This window comes from Schistocerca cancellata, chromosome 2 (assembly GCF_023864275.1).
Source record: "Schistocerca cancellata isolate TAMUIC-IGC-003103 chromosome 2, iqSchCanc2.1, whole genome shotgun sequence".
Lineage (NCBI taxonomy): Eukaryota > Metazoa > Arthropoda > Insecta > Orthoptera > Acrididae > Schistocerca > Schistocerca cancellata.
Genome location: NC_064627.1, coordinates 963,419,113 through 963,435,075, shown reverse-complemented (window position 1 = coordinate 963,435,075; position 15,963 = coordinate 963,419,113). Strand labels below are relative to the sequence as shown.

At 41.2% G+C, this 15,963-nt stretch overlaps 1 protein-coding gene across 1 annotated transcript in view; it reads right to left on the bottom strand.

Annotated features, from left to right (window-relative positions):
• LOC126162925 (nuclear protein localization protein 4 homolog) overlaps nucleotides 1-15,963 on the bottom strand; it is a 301,306-nt gene that overhangs the window by 203,562 nt on the left and 81,781 nt on the right. The window contains exons 3-4 of the mRNA XM_049919743.1: nucleotides 13,241-13,599; nucleotides 10,569-10,706 (exon numbers count right to left, since the gene is read on the bottom strand). Coding sequence (XP_049775700.1) covers nucleotides 10,569-10,706; nucleotides 13,241-13,599 — 497 coding nt within the window. The remainder of the gene's footprint in view (nucleotides 1-10,568; nucleotides 10,707-13,240; nucleotides 13,600-15,963) is intronic.

The following is a 15,963-nucleotide window of genomic DNA, read 5'->3' as shown; positions in this document are numbered from 1 at the left end:
CAGGGTGGCAGACAGTTAAAGCCCAGGATTTGGGGTTGTACTTGCTCCACACTGAGTGACTCCATTACATGCTGCATGTGGGTCCCAAATGGAATTTTTCGCTCATGGACAGTTGGAGAAAAGGCATCTCAGACGCAGATGAGCAACGGTATGTATCGTATGCGGGTGAAGTCGGAGCTGCAAAGAACTTCACGCCTGATGCACCTCGAGGAACTGCCGTTGGATGGTGAGTGGAGGTTCCCCAGCCTCAGCACAGAGGCTGGGTATGGGACTGGTCCTATATACACCCTCGGCCAGCCGAATATCCTCATAGTTAACAGTGTCAATGATCTTCAAATAAGAAGGCCTCGCCCATCCATACACTGTGCACTCACAGCCCAGCCAAGAATGCATAAAAGCCTGATAAAACAGGAGAAGACGTTCCCTGTCTGCTTCCCAAGACCAATGGCTAAGACACTTTATGATGTTCAGTGCCTTGAGAATTCTGGCTTTCACGTCTCTCAGGTGTGGCAACCATGATAATTTGGAGTAAAAAATGATGCTCAGAAACTTCACTGAGTCTCTAAAATGTAGAATGGTGTCCATTATATGCAAGTCAGGTAAATTAACAATACAGCGAGAACAATTCCAATGAACACACACACACACACACACACACACACACACACACACCACACACTTACCTGCATAAAACTGAAAACCCATCTTGGGAGCCCACTGCTCTAGCCTCCACAATATAAGATGTAACTAATGGCTCACTGTTGCAACACTGGAGGAGGAACAGAAAACAGATCCACAAATAAGGAGTACTGTAAAGGACTCTTTATAGTCGATGTGATACTGTTTATGGCAGTGGAAAAAAGGGTAACCCTAAAAATACTACCCTGAAGGACATCATTCTCCTGCTCAAAACGATCTGACAGCGAGTCACCAACTTGGATTCTAAAATGCCACTGAGACAAGAAAGACCATACGAAGATGGGAAGGTGGCCACAAAATCCCCACTGATGGAGTTGAGAGAGAATACAGTGTCTGCAAGTAGTATTGTATGCCTTACTGATATCAAAGCATATACCAGTACAGTGATGCTTACTTAGCAAAGCCTGCTGAACAGCTGCCTCTAGCAGGGTCAGGTTGTCAACCGTGGACCGAAATCTCCAGAATCCACACTAAGAGTGGCTAAGGATTTGCCTGGCCTCTAACAACCAGATCACACAACAGTTAATCATTCACTCCAGGATCTTTCCTACATAACTTGTTAAGGCAATACTGCAACAGCTACTGGTACATACAGGGTGTCCAGAAAAGTGCTCCCTGATTTCAAAATTACATATCTCGAAAACCAAGATCGATAGAGGAATGCAGTAAACGGTATGTTTATTGTGAAAGCTGTAAGAAGTTTATACAGCAGTTTGAAATAATAGTTACAAAAGCTGCTAACAGATGGCGCTGTACAGCTCATATCAGCATACATAAGTGAAATAATCATATGAAAACAATCTTTGCAAACAATCACATCACAATGTTTTCAAAATATTCACCATTGGCACGGCACTACAGAGGTGGTGCAAACGAAGAATGAAATTCGCCATCACATTTCGTAGTGTCTCAACCAAAATGGATTCACATGCCACAGAGATCGCCGATTCAAGCTCGTCCAGCATGACGGGATGCTTCGGGTAGACCATGTCTTTCACTGTGCCCCACAAAAAAAAGTCATAGGGAGTCAAATCTGGCGAATATGGAGGACAATCCATGCCTGCACCAGTAAATTTGGGATATTCCAAAGCAATGACTCGATTCCCAAAGTATTCCTCAAGAAAGCAAAACACTTGTTCGGTCCGATGTGGTCGGGCTCCATCTTGCATAAACCATTCAGTACCTGGTCGATCCTCTAATGCTTGCTGCGTGACCACAAATTGTTCCAAAATTGCAACATAACGTGCACCAGTGACCGTTTCTCGAATGAAAAAAAGGGCCAATAATGCCTCTGCTGCATACTGCAGCCCACCCAGTAACTTTAGGAGAATACAGGGGTTTCGCTTCACACCAATATGGCTTTTCGGAACCCCAAAATCGCCAGTTCTGCTTATTCACGTATCCATTCACATGGAAGTGTGCTTCATCTGTAAACCAGATGCAGCCAACATCAAATCCTTCACTATCAATCATTGTGAACATCTGATTAGCAAGGGCAACCCTTTGTTGCACAGCTCGTACGGGTATGGTCTGGTGAGTTTGAATTTTGAATGGAAACATGTGTAGGCTCTTTCTCAGTATTTTCTGCATGCTGGAACACTTCAAACCAGTCTCAGATGCAATTCTATGAACGGATGACATTGGATTTTGCTGAATAATGCCAGAAACTGTGGCGATATTTTCAGGCGTAACTGTGGTTTGCTTGCGGCCAACATGCCCCATTAGATCATCAGTTACGCTGCTTGTTCGTTGAAATTTTGCGAAGAGCGTACGAATGGTTTTCGCATTGGGTCCTTTTGGAACATTAAATCGTGCTTGAAAACTTCGCCTTGTTGCCGTAGGACTCTCTTCTAACCTACTCTAGAAAAAGAAAAAAATACGTTGTTCAATGGAGTACATGATTTTAATCTCTTCCTTCGGTATGCTAACCTCCTTTCACGTTTCGATAGTGGAACTGATCGCTCTGGGCTTCGGATCACTATTTATACTAGGGCATTATGTATGGCGATTACAGTGCCATCTGTTAGCAGCTTTTGTAACTATTATTTCAAACTGCTGTATAAACTTCTTACAGCTTTCACAATAAACATACCGTTTACTGCATTCCTCTATCGATCTTTGTTTTTGAGATCTTTAATTTTGAAATCAGGGAGTCCTTTTCTGGACACCCTGTATGTGGCCCTTTCCTGGTTTGAGAAGAGGTATCAAAAGTGCCTCTCTCCATGGGCTGGGGAAGTTACCTGTCTGTCATATAAGATTAAAACATTCCAGGAGGATTTCCTTTGATGCTGCTGTCAAATGTCAAAGTATGCAGTACCAGATTTGGTCAATACTGGGTGAGTCTCAAACCGGGCTGATTGCAGCTCCCACATGGAGAAAGGATAGTTGTAAGTCTCAAAATTGTTGGATCTGAAGTCCAATTTTCCCCTCTCTACAGTCACACAGCAGCGGCGAAACATCAGATCCTGACTGCCATTGGCAGTAGTTTGTGCATAATTCTCCGCCAGCATCTGAGTGATGTCTTCGGGCACTGTTTAGGAGACATCCCTGTTTCCATACTGCTCCCATGGGTAAATGACCGCATTTACCAGAAATCCTCCTGATGGCTTCCTGTACTTTCGTGGAACAAGTGGAACAATTGATAGAGTCCACGAATGCTTGCCATAAAATTTTCTTGCTCTCCTTAATTACGTGTCAAGCCTTGGCTCTTGTAACTTGAAAGGCTGTGAGGTTGTCTGCTGTAGGGTGACATTTAAATCATCGAAGAGCTATACGCCTGTCCCAGATGGCTGAACGGCACTGATCGGTTCATCAACGTACAGATGACCTGAGGATTTTGGGATGGATAAGTCAGCAGCACGATGGATCACTCCCATTATGTGGTTCATCCATTCCTGGATGCTGTTGTGGTGTTCAAACACAGCCATCTGGCTGAACAACTTCCAGCTAGCTCTGATGGCCATTCATGTTAGTGGCTTCTCTTCAAGTAGTGCTCCATCCAGTAAGTGAAAATGGAGTGGGCAGTGATCACTGGAATGAAGGTTGTCAATGACCTCCCACTGAACAGAGTCTGCAAGGACTGAAGAGCACAAGAGAGGTTGATGGGTGAGAATGACCCAATAGCAGTGCAGAAATGAGTACCATATTTACTCGAATCTAAGCCGCACTTTTTTTCCGGTTTTTGTAATCCAAAAAACCGCCTGCGGCTTAGAATCGAGTGCAAAGCAAGCGGAAGTTCTGAAAAATGTTGGTAGGTGCCGCCACAACTAACTTCTGCCGTCGAATATATGTAGCGCTACACAGGCATCCTTTGTAGGCACAAAGATAAATACTGGCGCCAAAACCTCTGTGTCAGTAAATAAAATTAAAAAAAAAAATTAAAAAATTGAAAGACAAGCTTTTTTTCTCCACCCGAGTTTCGACCACTGCATTTCATACATTATCCAACGAAGTAAATACAAATTCCGTATTGTTCATCTTCGAATGTAGCAGAATTTCAATTTACTACGAAAATCCGACTGGCAAGACTGGGATTTTTGTCAATATGGCCAACTCTACGTTCTGAATTTTTTCCTACCTATGAGAAGAGATGGTTGCTAATAGGAACCTGATGAAATGTGAATCACATGCAGTATTCTTTTCACCATAAGAATAATACGAATATAAACATTTTGCCATGTATTCTTTCGTGTTTGCTTCTATCTCATTTAAATCCTGTCTGCCTAATAAACTACGAAACTAGAGTGAGACAACAGCAACCGCGGAAGAATATACGTATCGTGTCATGTTTATATTTGTATTACTCTTATGCCTAATAGTGATACAGTCAGAAATGAAGCACGGCAACTGACTAGATTTTTAAATCTAAGATGACTAATTTCTGTGCAGAATTTGATGTACTAAAGAAGCGGCCGCAAAGATTTTCAAACGGAGAAAAATTTTCGCCAAACTCTCGTTCAGAACATGTTCTATCATATGCAGTCTATTATTTGGTTCTTGTTGATCATTATCAAATAAAGCAGCAGTGTAAGTAACAACAAATAGCAGTCTCTTGCCATTGTTTCGCTAATGAGACGATTCCTCTCTTTTTTTAATTGTAGGCGGCGGTAGCGCGCACAAAGGCAAGCCATGCCGTGAGCAGCAACAGGCCGTAAACACGCACTATCAGAATGTGACAAACAATGCATGACACAGTATAGTAATGCATTTTCAGCTTAGAGTGACTGACGTAAACACCTATAACATAGAAAATGGCACTTATCAGATCAAAGCAAAATAAGCAATCGATTCAAACGAGACGAAGCACGTGAATAAGGAAGGGTATCCGTATAAATACGGACGGAGCGCCTGACGCATAGCAATGGCTACCTGGTAAAGCTTAACTGCTAAGCTTACGACTCGAACCAAACTACTGTAGCTGTATCGTCACTCGTTCGACCTAAATTGTGTCTCATATTACAATGGATCAACTTTGTTTCGATTTGGAGGTGTGGCCTAAAACTTTTCTCTCCCCTTGAATTTTGAGTCTCAAATTTCAGGTGCAGCTTAGATTTGGGATTTTTTTCCCCCTTTATTTCAAGTCTCATTTTTCAGGTGCGGCTTAGATTCGAGTAAATACGGTATGGGTACCTGTAATGAGGATGCACAGCTCGTGAGATGTCACGAGGCTCTCCAAAACCCAACCCTGAGGGCCAGCAGAGGTCGATCCCCACAAGACATGATGGGCACTGAAGTCTTCCAGTGTTAGAAATGATTGCGGAATTCGTTCTACATTATCTATGAGAGCCTCAGAGTCTATTGTATCTGGCAGAGGTAGATACAGTGAGTGGGATATAGTACAACCCACTAAGTGTCACTCATGCAAGGATTGTGAGAATAAGATTACAATAATTACTGCGGGCAGAGGAGCATTCAAAGGATCATTCTTCCCACACACCATACATGGATGGAACACAAAGAAACCCTAATAACTGGTACAACGGGATGTACCCTCTGTCATGCATCTCACAGTGGTTTGCAGAGTATAGATGTCGATGTAGAAACAGTGATCCTCCATCACCCATGAATACTGACAGCAACTGCCTGCAGGCCAGTAGCCAGGGGGAGAGCAGAGGAGAGATGCATGTTACTGACAAACACAGCAACCTTTCCCTTGGCTCTGTCCCCAGTCAGATCATCCTTTCGGTGAAGAGTGTAGCTCTGTAGCACAGGACTGTCAGTGGCTTTACAATGTGTTTCTTGTAAACTTGGGCACATGGGGCATTCTTGCACCAGCAGTTTCAGTTCCTCCACATGTGTCCTGAACCCATTAATGTTCACTGTAGTATGGGAGCCAACTATGATTAGGGTTGCACTTTCAGTCTGTCTTTCCGCTGGAGAGGGGAGCCTGTAATGGGTGGGTGCTCAGTCTTGGGACGAGATGATTGCCCCAGTCTGACATCAAGCTCCATTAGCTCTACCGAAGAGTTGACAGAGACACCAGATAGTATGACTTCGACACCATCGGACTGTTTACTTCCTGACTCCATCAGTGGGGGATGCTTGGGCTTTGATTTTTTGTCCTGGGTAGGCTTCAGAGCCACAACGCAGCAGCACTAGATGGTGGACCAGAGTAAACCTTAAACCTTGGATTGAGGCAGGGGAGGGGGGGGGGGGGGGGGGAGGAGGAATCTCCACAATGTTAGCAACAACACACTTTTCCAATGTTTTGGGAGGAAGTGTAGGCTGTTAAGTCTTCTTGGCCTGACCATAGAGGACCTGTCATGTTTTAATCACCTGTATCTTTCGTTCTTTAAGGAAGACACAGTCCCTACTACACATAGGGTGAGCCCCAGAGCAATTCACACACTCTGGAGGAGACGGACATCTGACTCCTCCGTGGGCAGCCTTACCGCATTTGCCACAAGTGGGTTCTCCCTTACATCCAAGTGAGGCATGCCCAAATTGCTGAAAACAAATTCCTTAGTGAATGATGGGATAAGGTCGCCTATCTCACCTACCACTTTTCAGACCAATTCTACAGTTTACAGTGCTTCGTCAAGTTGATGCTTTATTTGAAATTTCATTTTGTTGTATCTTCCAATTCTGTAGTACTATTTGAAGTTATGCAACCATCCAATGCTTCCCTACAAATTACTAATCTCTGCCATGAGGAATTTGATGTGCATAATGCAGTAGATCACTATCACGCATATCCTATAAATTGTATCGAACATCCTTGAAATGCACAAACATCAGTTTTTGTAACAAGTGTGCCCTGTCCTCCTTGGAAAATCCATAGTTTTTCCTATGCACTACCTGGTCATATTGCAGCAGACTACTTACATGAGGTCTCTCTCTCTCTCTCTCTCTCTCTCTCTCTCTCTTTACTATGTAGTGGATGGTATTCCACGTAGGTAAGTAATTATGTTTAGTATCCACACCTCGGACAATGATTTTCCTTTACTATGTTTCACTGGAGATGGGATTTGTGGCTTCCTGTCTGACAATGATGATGAATAACATGGCTCAACACCTGTTTCAATATCACTTTCACTTGTTAATCATTTATCATCATCACTATACTCTTCATGTACATTGCCAAACAGTCAAACATACACAACACAACACCACACTTTCCATTGACTCATCTAGTAGAAATGCTAATATTTCATCTGCCACTTCTTTCTCACCCTTCCTTTTTGATGAAATGTTAACTTCGACAACTGTTGTCGTCAATATAATGGAATGTTTGCATTGCTTATTGTTACCATTGCTCTGCTTGGTATAAACATCATTAATATTGTATCACTGTTGTGATTTACTCATGGACTAAGCTGTTCAACTATGCTGCACAGTATCATGCTGTGCTCACCATTGGATATCTCCAGTCCCACTCCCTGTTGCCATTAGCAGCCAATAATGTGGTTGCTTGGTGGACAATATGTGGTATGACGAATGTTGTAAACATCACTGACCCTTTGCGAACTTGCAATCAAGGGGTTCCTTATTAAGAGGCTGTCTCGGATAGCCTGCAAGCACTGCCCCAGCATATTCAACTGTCGATGGTGGATGGGTGACTTGATAAGAGTCAAGGTCAGCCTAACTGACTTAGATGCATACACGCTCTTTTGCTGCCACTGGACAGACTCTTTGGCTGGACTGCGTTGCAATGGGCACTACATCAAGTTGTATCTTATAGTAAACAGTGTATTCCTCTGAGGGGGCAATTCAACGTCTCTGCAAATTACAAGAATGCATACAGAGAACTTTGTTGTTAGTGGTAAATTCACCACTGGTACAATATATTTTTGGTTAGATGCCTTTTCTACCTTTGGCTTCCAGACAGTACATGTAGTATGTCAATCAGTCACCTTTCAAGATTTGGGCTCCTCACTATGGTCATACAACCAGCTGTTTGAGAATATGTTGGGTCAGGCAGAAAATTTCAAGGTACACATAACTCTCGAGCTGTCAGTAATACTAAAATTTTGCTACTCCCAACCATCCCCTTAGCCATGCACAAAGAGGTCAAGGCCAAGATGCAGTGTAGGCAGGAACTCACCATGGTTTCTCTTATTTTGTATTTTGTCGAGTTGGTAGGCCACCCCTTTAGTGGTGACTCAGAAGCCAAATAGCACTGTGCACCTGACTCATACGAAGGCTTTGCCACATCGTCACATCGACTGGTCATGACTGATCGTGATTCTGAACACCTTGTGGGGGCTTGCACCGCCTGTACACAAAACCAAGTTGTGCTGCCATGTCATTTGTTCTTCTTGGCCAGTTTCGAAGCATCCCTGGGGCATGGTGCACGTTGACTTTGCAACCCCTTTTTTGGGAAGCACACGGTGGTTGGTGATCAAAGCATCGTCAAATTTTCAAATTTTCAAATTTCCCCATATGTTGTCAAGCTGTTTTTCATGATACTGATGGTGATTGCTCGCACATTGTCAGTCATTTTTGCTAACAAGGGCTGCTGCAACCCCCCCCCCCCCTCCCACCCCATCGAACTCTGGTATTCGATAACGACCAGCAATTTGTGTTGCACTAGTCTGAAGACTTTTGCATTCGCACTGGTATATGGCATCTTACTATTGTTATGGCATCTTACTATTGTTCCATTTCACCCGGCATCTAACTCAAAGGTGGAATGCTTCTTGTGTATGTTCAAGACTCTAATGAAACAAATCTATGTCTGCCTCATCCCAAGATGGTGCAAGTCATGTTTTCTGACTACGTACTGGACAACACCAGTTAATACATGTAGTCGGGCCGAACTTTGCATGGGTCCCAGGTGCAGGGTTCTTTGAATTTGTGCACTGTAAGTCACATGTCTGGAGCATTGCGGCCCACCGTGTTTTCCGCATGGGGCTAGGTGTAGTGCTGGGTCGGCAGTAGCACTTGTGGATATTGGATGGTAGCAGCTGATCCATCATTCAAACCAGCAGTGGCTGCAACCTGTTGGCCTTCAACACAGTCATCTCCAAGATAGTCAGACAATGGGTTTGGTTGTGGCGCTGCTCTGGTACGGGGCTCCCAACAGCAGCATGCTCACCCACTGCAACCTCCATCGCACATTTCAAGACTGTGTCCTACCTTCGGCCGCAGAATAGGCTGACACCGGAGCTAGGTCCTAAGTCTGCTGCAGTGGAGCCCAAGGAGTTTGAACTGGTACCCTCTTTCCCTTGCTTGCCAATGCTTCAGTGTTCAATCCCCTGGTCAGGAATCTCATGCCCTCTTTGGCCTAGCAACAGATGTAAAGGTACAAACTGGGCCATTTTCAGCCCTATGTGGCCTTTTCAAGGAGGAATGATTTAGTATTCCTACCAATGGACATAGAGATGGATACAGAGGAGCTGGCATTCTTATTGCAGCACAATAGTAAAGAGGGCTTGCGAAGCTTGGCATGGGCAGAGCCACCTTTTAGGTCTTTACGTGTCAGCAGCAATATACCTGGCCTGAGAGTTCCAGTGCTGATTTCAATGCCCTGCAGACTCAACCTTCACCTCTTGCAGTGCTTCAGTTCTGTGTGCTCAATTGTCAGTTGCTCGCATTGGTTGCGTGTTGTGTTTTCCTCCATACTTTTATCTCTATGGAGTTGTTCAGCATGTAGGCGGCCCACCGTTGGCTAGTATAGTATGTCAACAGCAACTCTCCACAGTTTTGTCAAGCCCATGCTGGTACCAACAAGTATTTGATTAATTTAGTTTAAATTGTGTTTGTTGTTGTTGTTGTTTTTTCCAGAAGACATAGAAATGTTTCATGATTCTTATTATTCTTAATTTCACTGTATTCTTAGTATTTCATAAACAATCATTCATTAAAGAATCAGATTAGAATAGTACTCCAAAGTAAAAGTTTGCCTTCATTACGGAAACTGTGGTTGTGTGTAAAATTTGATGATGAAACAGAAAATGTGGCGCTGGTCATGACATCAGCTTCTTCCCTCAACAGGCCTATCAAGTATTCAAAAGGTGCCCACCTAGTTATCCATTCTGCATAAAATACAGTAAATATCGTCTCCCTTATAGGACCAGATCCAGTGTTTCAACTTAACCTATCCAATGGGCATGAGGCATTGTGGAAATGACGCATGTGACCGGGTCACCTCACACAGTCCTAAACCACAATATAATATTAACAACAAGGAAAAGGTTCGATATCTCCAGCCCCTCTTTCATGTGTCAGAGAGAGACATTACACCTAAAAAGACAATATTAACAGTAAGTAACATTAAGGAAATTATTGGTATTCTTTCTTTAACATTCTTCTCTTCTCCTACAAATAAATTACAAATGAAACTAAACAGTATCATCAGATATAAATGACTAGGTGTTCATTCACAAAAAGGATATTACATAGCACTTACTATATTTCTAAATACTAACCTGTCAACACCTGCTGTAAGTTTTCTGAGATATGAATGAAATGACATGTGTTTAACATTCTGCTCTTTAAGATAAGCCTCATCAAATGGTTCCAGTGGTGAGCAATGCACACAGCAAGCTTTTGGACCATGGCGACAACTGTAAAAATGTATAAATTTAATATCAGAGCATATCTAATACTTTATTAGTTAGCAAGCATCTTCAGTAGTAAATTTCACGATGATTTACCATTGTGGAATGTTATGCTCATGAGTGAACTCATGAATCTTAAGAATTTAATGAAACTAAAAAAAATTAATGGAACACAATAAATGAAGGGTTCAAGATATGCAACTAAAATGGAAATAAATAATGAACAAAAGTAATCTCCAAGTGAAAGATGTTCTTGTCTTAAGAGATGGCAAGAGTCTAGAACAGTACTTTTTGTAAAACATAGGCATCAGATGATGTAAGAAAATATAGCTAATATAAAAATGCCATCAAATTCTAATGCGAATGGCAGACCGCACACCCAGTAATGACAACAGAGAGTCATATTATCCTCCTCCCCAAACACACATACATGCAAGACCAGGTGCACAAAAAGGACGGAGAGACAGGATCGGGAGCCATGAAAAATGAATCGTTACTACATTGTTCATTTAAATGTGATGTACAACACTCAGGTACCAAAAACAGCAAATAATACAAACAGTAACAGTCAAAAAAGTATGCTAAACTAATTCCCCGTTGTGATTTGGGCAGGAATAGGTGCAGATTGAAAGAATAAGAAAAGTACTTAATAAAATTCATAGCGGCTGATACAAAAATACTGGAAACATCATTTGTGGCTACACAATAATGAAAAGTTTACAACTTTCAATGTTGTTATTGTGATTTTAGAACAGATTGCAGTGAAATGAAAAGCACACTATAACTGTGCAAAGGCATTAATAACCCACTGGTCATGAATGGCACAAGATCAGCACAAATTAAAACCTACAAAATTTCATAGCGCAAAATACATCCAATGAAAAATTCCCTAAGAATAGGAATAAATAACTGATGACTTGATGGTGGACAAATTTTCACTCAACATCAGTTGCAATTACAGAAAAGATACATTTAAGAAATTATACTAATTTAAAACAGCATAAAACAGTGAACAGAAGAAGAAGCATGGTGAGTGATTCTCTATTTAAAGGTAAGAGTGTTGACAAATTCTGAGGGGTCAGAACAATGATACGAAAGGACACCTGTAAAACATTTTACTATTTTCTTCTCACATGTTGCATAATCTAAAAGTCAGTACATTTGCCATTAAGAGATCATAAATATACTGGCATACTGGTGCATGTGTTGTCACTAATTTATGAAAATAATCCTCATAAAATAATACATTTAAACTTCTTATTAGTACACTAAACTTTAGGAGACAGTTTACGTAATGCAAGTTACTTGAAAACATTACTTTGCATTACTAGAGAAATCTGTAATTAGAAAAACTAATTCTATAAATAGGTCTCATATGCTCTGAGTCCCAAAATATTCTTTGTGTTTACAACATGTTTGTGATTGTTCACTAACAGCCTCTCCATTCACAACGGTGGCAAACATATCTCACTGTGTATTCACATCGTCTGATATGTTGTCTTCAGTGATGAGAATCATTTAGTGACATTTGGTGCTGTATTAATAAAGCTCAACAGTAAAACAAGCAAAGCGATATACACTGTCATCAGTGGGTGAAAACATGCAGAACAGTTGATTGATACTTTGTTTCCAGCTAAAACAAATATATCCACAATTCAACCCTTGTTACAAAGTTTTATAAGGTTTTTGCATTTCTTATGTCAAGTTTTTTGAGCATCTCCTTACACTGGTTAACAAACCTGTCTCAGACGCCAGTCACATTATGCAGAATGCATCTGGAACAGATTTTTCACAGCTAAATTTTTATGCAAAATTAAATGCAATGCAGTCTTTGATGTGCTTAACGCACTTCTATCTTACAGAATGCAACAATGTTTTTTGTAACAACTGATTTTGGTCGACCTGCACACAGTTCATCACCTACTTAAGCACCACAACAAAATTCTGAAAAACCAAATGTAGAAAGTCTTCTCTAAAGGCAATTGGTTCCTAAAAATTGAACAAAGCAATGTGAGATTACACTAGTCAGTTGGCCTTTACGAAAATCATAAAAATTATTCAATGAAGGGCTTCATGTAAGATTTTCGTTTTCTCACAGCTCTGTTTTCTCCCCCCTCATTGTAAACAAACTATGTGGCGAATTTCTGAGCTACCATTGTTTTAAAAAAATGATAAATTTTAAAACAACAATAACATCACATCTCAGCAGTGCCATCTTAAAAGAACTTAAAAATACAACCCTTGTAATGCCAGCAAAATGATTTGTAAGAATTCTGCTAACTATTTGTGAGCCCACAGTAACTGGCTACGAACAACAGTTTCTTTCAATCTGTACTATCATAAACAAGGATAGAAGATTCTGTGAGAAAAAATTTATAGCCTGGAAGTAACTGTAAACTAAGTTGTGAATAATGTGTGATTTGCCATGAACACACTTTTAGAATCCTCTATCATATCACAGCCTTACATAAGAAATGTATTTAATCACTGAACTAAGTATCAAAATTTTCAAGCACCTGTCAACATTACACACTACTCACAGTTTATCATCCCGTTTACGTTGCACCTTCCCATCTAGTTTCCACAGCTGCTGATCAACTTCATCTTCTTGCAGTGGCACCACTGGTGTTGTCAAGAGTGCAATATTTTGACTGGGAGCGGATGAAGATTTCTCGGGATAGTCATCAATCGGTTCATCGTGGGCCATACTGTTGCTGCTGCCAGGTGACGGCTCTGACCAAAGCAGTGCTCCATTAAGAGGACACATATAAACCATATCACCATGGCGCAATCCACTTGAGCGAATGGTTCTTGAACGGGAAGAAATAAGTTCATCCTTCCTCCCACGTTCACGATAAAGAGCAAATGTGTATCCACTCAAACCAAAAGCATCATGCACCTAAAAGAAAAGAATATTATGTTTGTAACAACTTGCACTCTGTTCAGAGAGAAGCATGAAATTATGCATGAAGGCATAAAAGTGCTTAAACATTCAAAACACTTTGTCAATTATAAAATTAATGTTAAACTGCAGGATCACATCATGATAATTACATTTATTTGATACACAAACACAAATGTTTTATGTGAATGCCCTGAACAATACTGCAAACATGTGCGCGCGCCCACACACACACACACACACACACACACACACACACACACACACACACACAGAGAGAGAGAGAGAACTGTCCCATAGTAGCCAAGCAGTAGTTCTGTGCATTTAGTACAACATAAAACCACTTAAGTAGTTTGGAGGTAAAGTGCTAGACTGCACTGCTCAATCCTAGGATTTTTATCTGTCACTTATCACTTCTTTCACCTCTGGCAATGTTCGTTGGTCTGAAAAATGGTGTGCTGCATCATGGTTTGGAATCCACATTAAATTGTTGTTCTCCATATACCTGGCTGGGTTAGTCAGTTCAAGGGTTGGAAAAAGACATCATGCCACCTCCAACAGGACCATACCTAGTAAATCACTGTGGTGTTCAAAATAATCTTTGGATTGATGACTGCTTTACGTATTTAAAGGCTTTCATGGCATTTTGTACACTACTGGAATGGTGAATACCAAGCTATGACAATAGACATGCATCACATTAAAAAAGGATCTTACAATTAATGGTGTACCTGTTAAACACAGATAAACAAACAGTGCTCATGGGCAACAGTGATTTCTCGTGTGGAGTGACTGGCTCTGAGCACTATGCGAGTCAACTTCTGAGGTCATTAGTCGCCTAGAACTTAGAACTAATTAAACCTAACTAACCTAAGGACATCACACACATCCATGCCTGAGGCAGGATTCGAACCTGCGACCATAGCGGTTGCTCGGCTCCAGACTGTAGTGCCCAGAACTGCACGGCCACTCCGGCCGGCCGTGTGGAGTGACAGAAGAGCAGTGGACAAAGGGGAATACAGGGAGTTCCCCTAGCACAGATCATTGTGACGAGTTAAATCTGTGTGCAAGAGTGAAACCCCAAACCCCGATTCCTCTGCACGAAGTTCTCTTCCTATTCAGCCACCCATGTACTACTCATTGACTGACTACAAGTTTCAACCTGCAACTGCCTAAGCTTTAATCTACAAAAAAAGGTCAACAGGGACACTCACAAGACACTGCGAGATCTCTAGAGAATGGATATGTTAGTGATTTCACATGTGGAATGATAGAAGAGCAAAGGACAACTGATCACAAATGTTCAACATAGCATATAACCTGCCAACAGTAAGAGATCTGAGTTTGATTTATCCTAGAACCATATGTGGCTTTCATCCTACATACCAGCCCTCTGGTGCATTGAACTGAAAAGTTGATACACACACAACTTGTAAAGGTCTGTGTGACATTACAGAAGGTTCATTTACATCAGCACATGGCATTCAGTTAAGAACTATAAATATGTAACATTCCTGTCCAACCACACATACAAGTTGGAACTCTTTTGGGGCTAGAAAGACTAATGTGTATTTTTTTAATACAAATTATTTCATCAGTAACAGAATGGTGAGACATTCATGATGTTTTCGTGCAAGAATTTTCAGGAAAAAGTAAATTTCCTGTGAACACATCTGAAAAAAATTCCAAAAAAGAGTTTTAAAGATTTACTACTGCTGATGGAGCTTTTGTGCTAATGTAAAGTTCTAATACAAGGCAAAGGGAGAACTTATGCCAACTGCAGCAATAACAATATTGTCCTATAGTCCACATGAATGAAGAACAGCATTTAATATCAGAACTTGAGACAACAAGAAATCTGCCACAATACAACCCTGAAATGCGCCATAGCTTTTTCACTGCAGATATGAAAATATGCCATACAACAATCATTTTTCTTTAATAGTGTTACGAACTTTGTAACAAGCCATAGCACTCTTTGTAGATGCAAGAATTGCAATTACTTTTTGTCTATAATCTTCTCTAATTTCTCTTTTAAAATAATGGTGAAACAATCTCAGTTTCCTGAACATTTTTATTAACGCTACTTTTAGAAGTTATTACTACATTATTTGGTACACAGTCATCCGAGGTATGTTCTAATTCAGACCATAGTTCCTCTAAGTGTGGCATTTGAGCTGAAAGCTCCTGTTTCCTCTACCACGTATTATCTTAACAAAAATGTAGCACCTGTCACACACTGCAGCATTGCTACATCATCTGTCAGCTGCCCCTTTGGTTACGGTGAGAAGGCTTTGTTGTGTTACATATCACTCTGGAAGAGGATGTATATCACTATGTCTCCTTAACGACAAATGATAC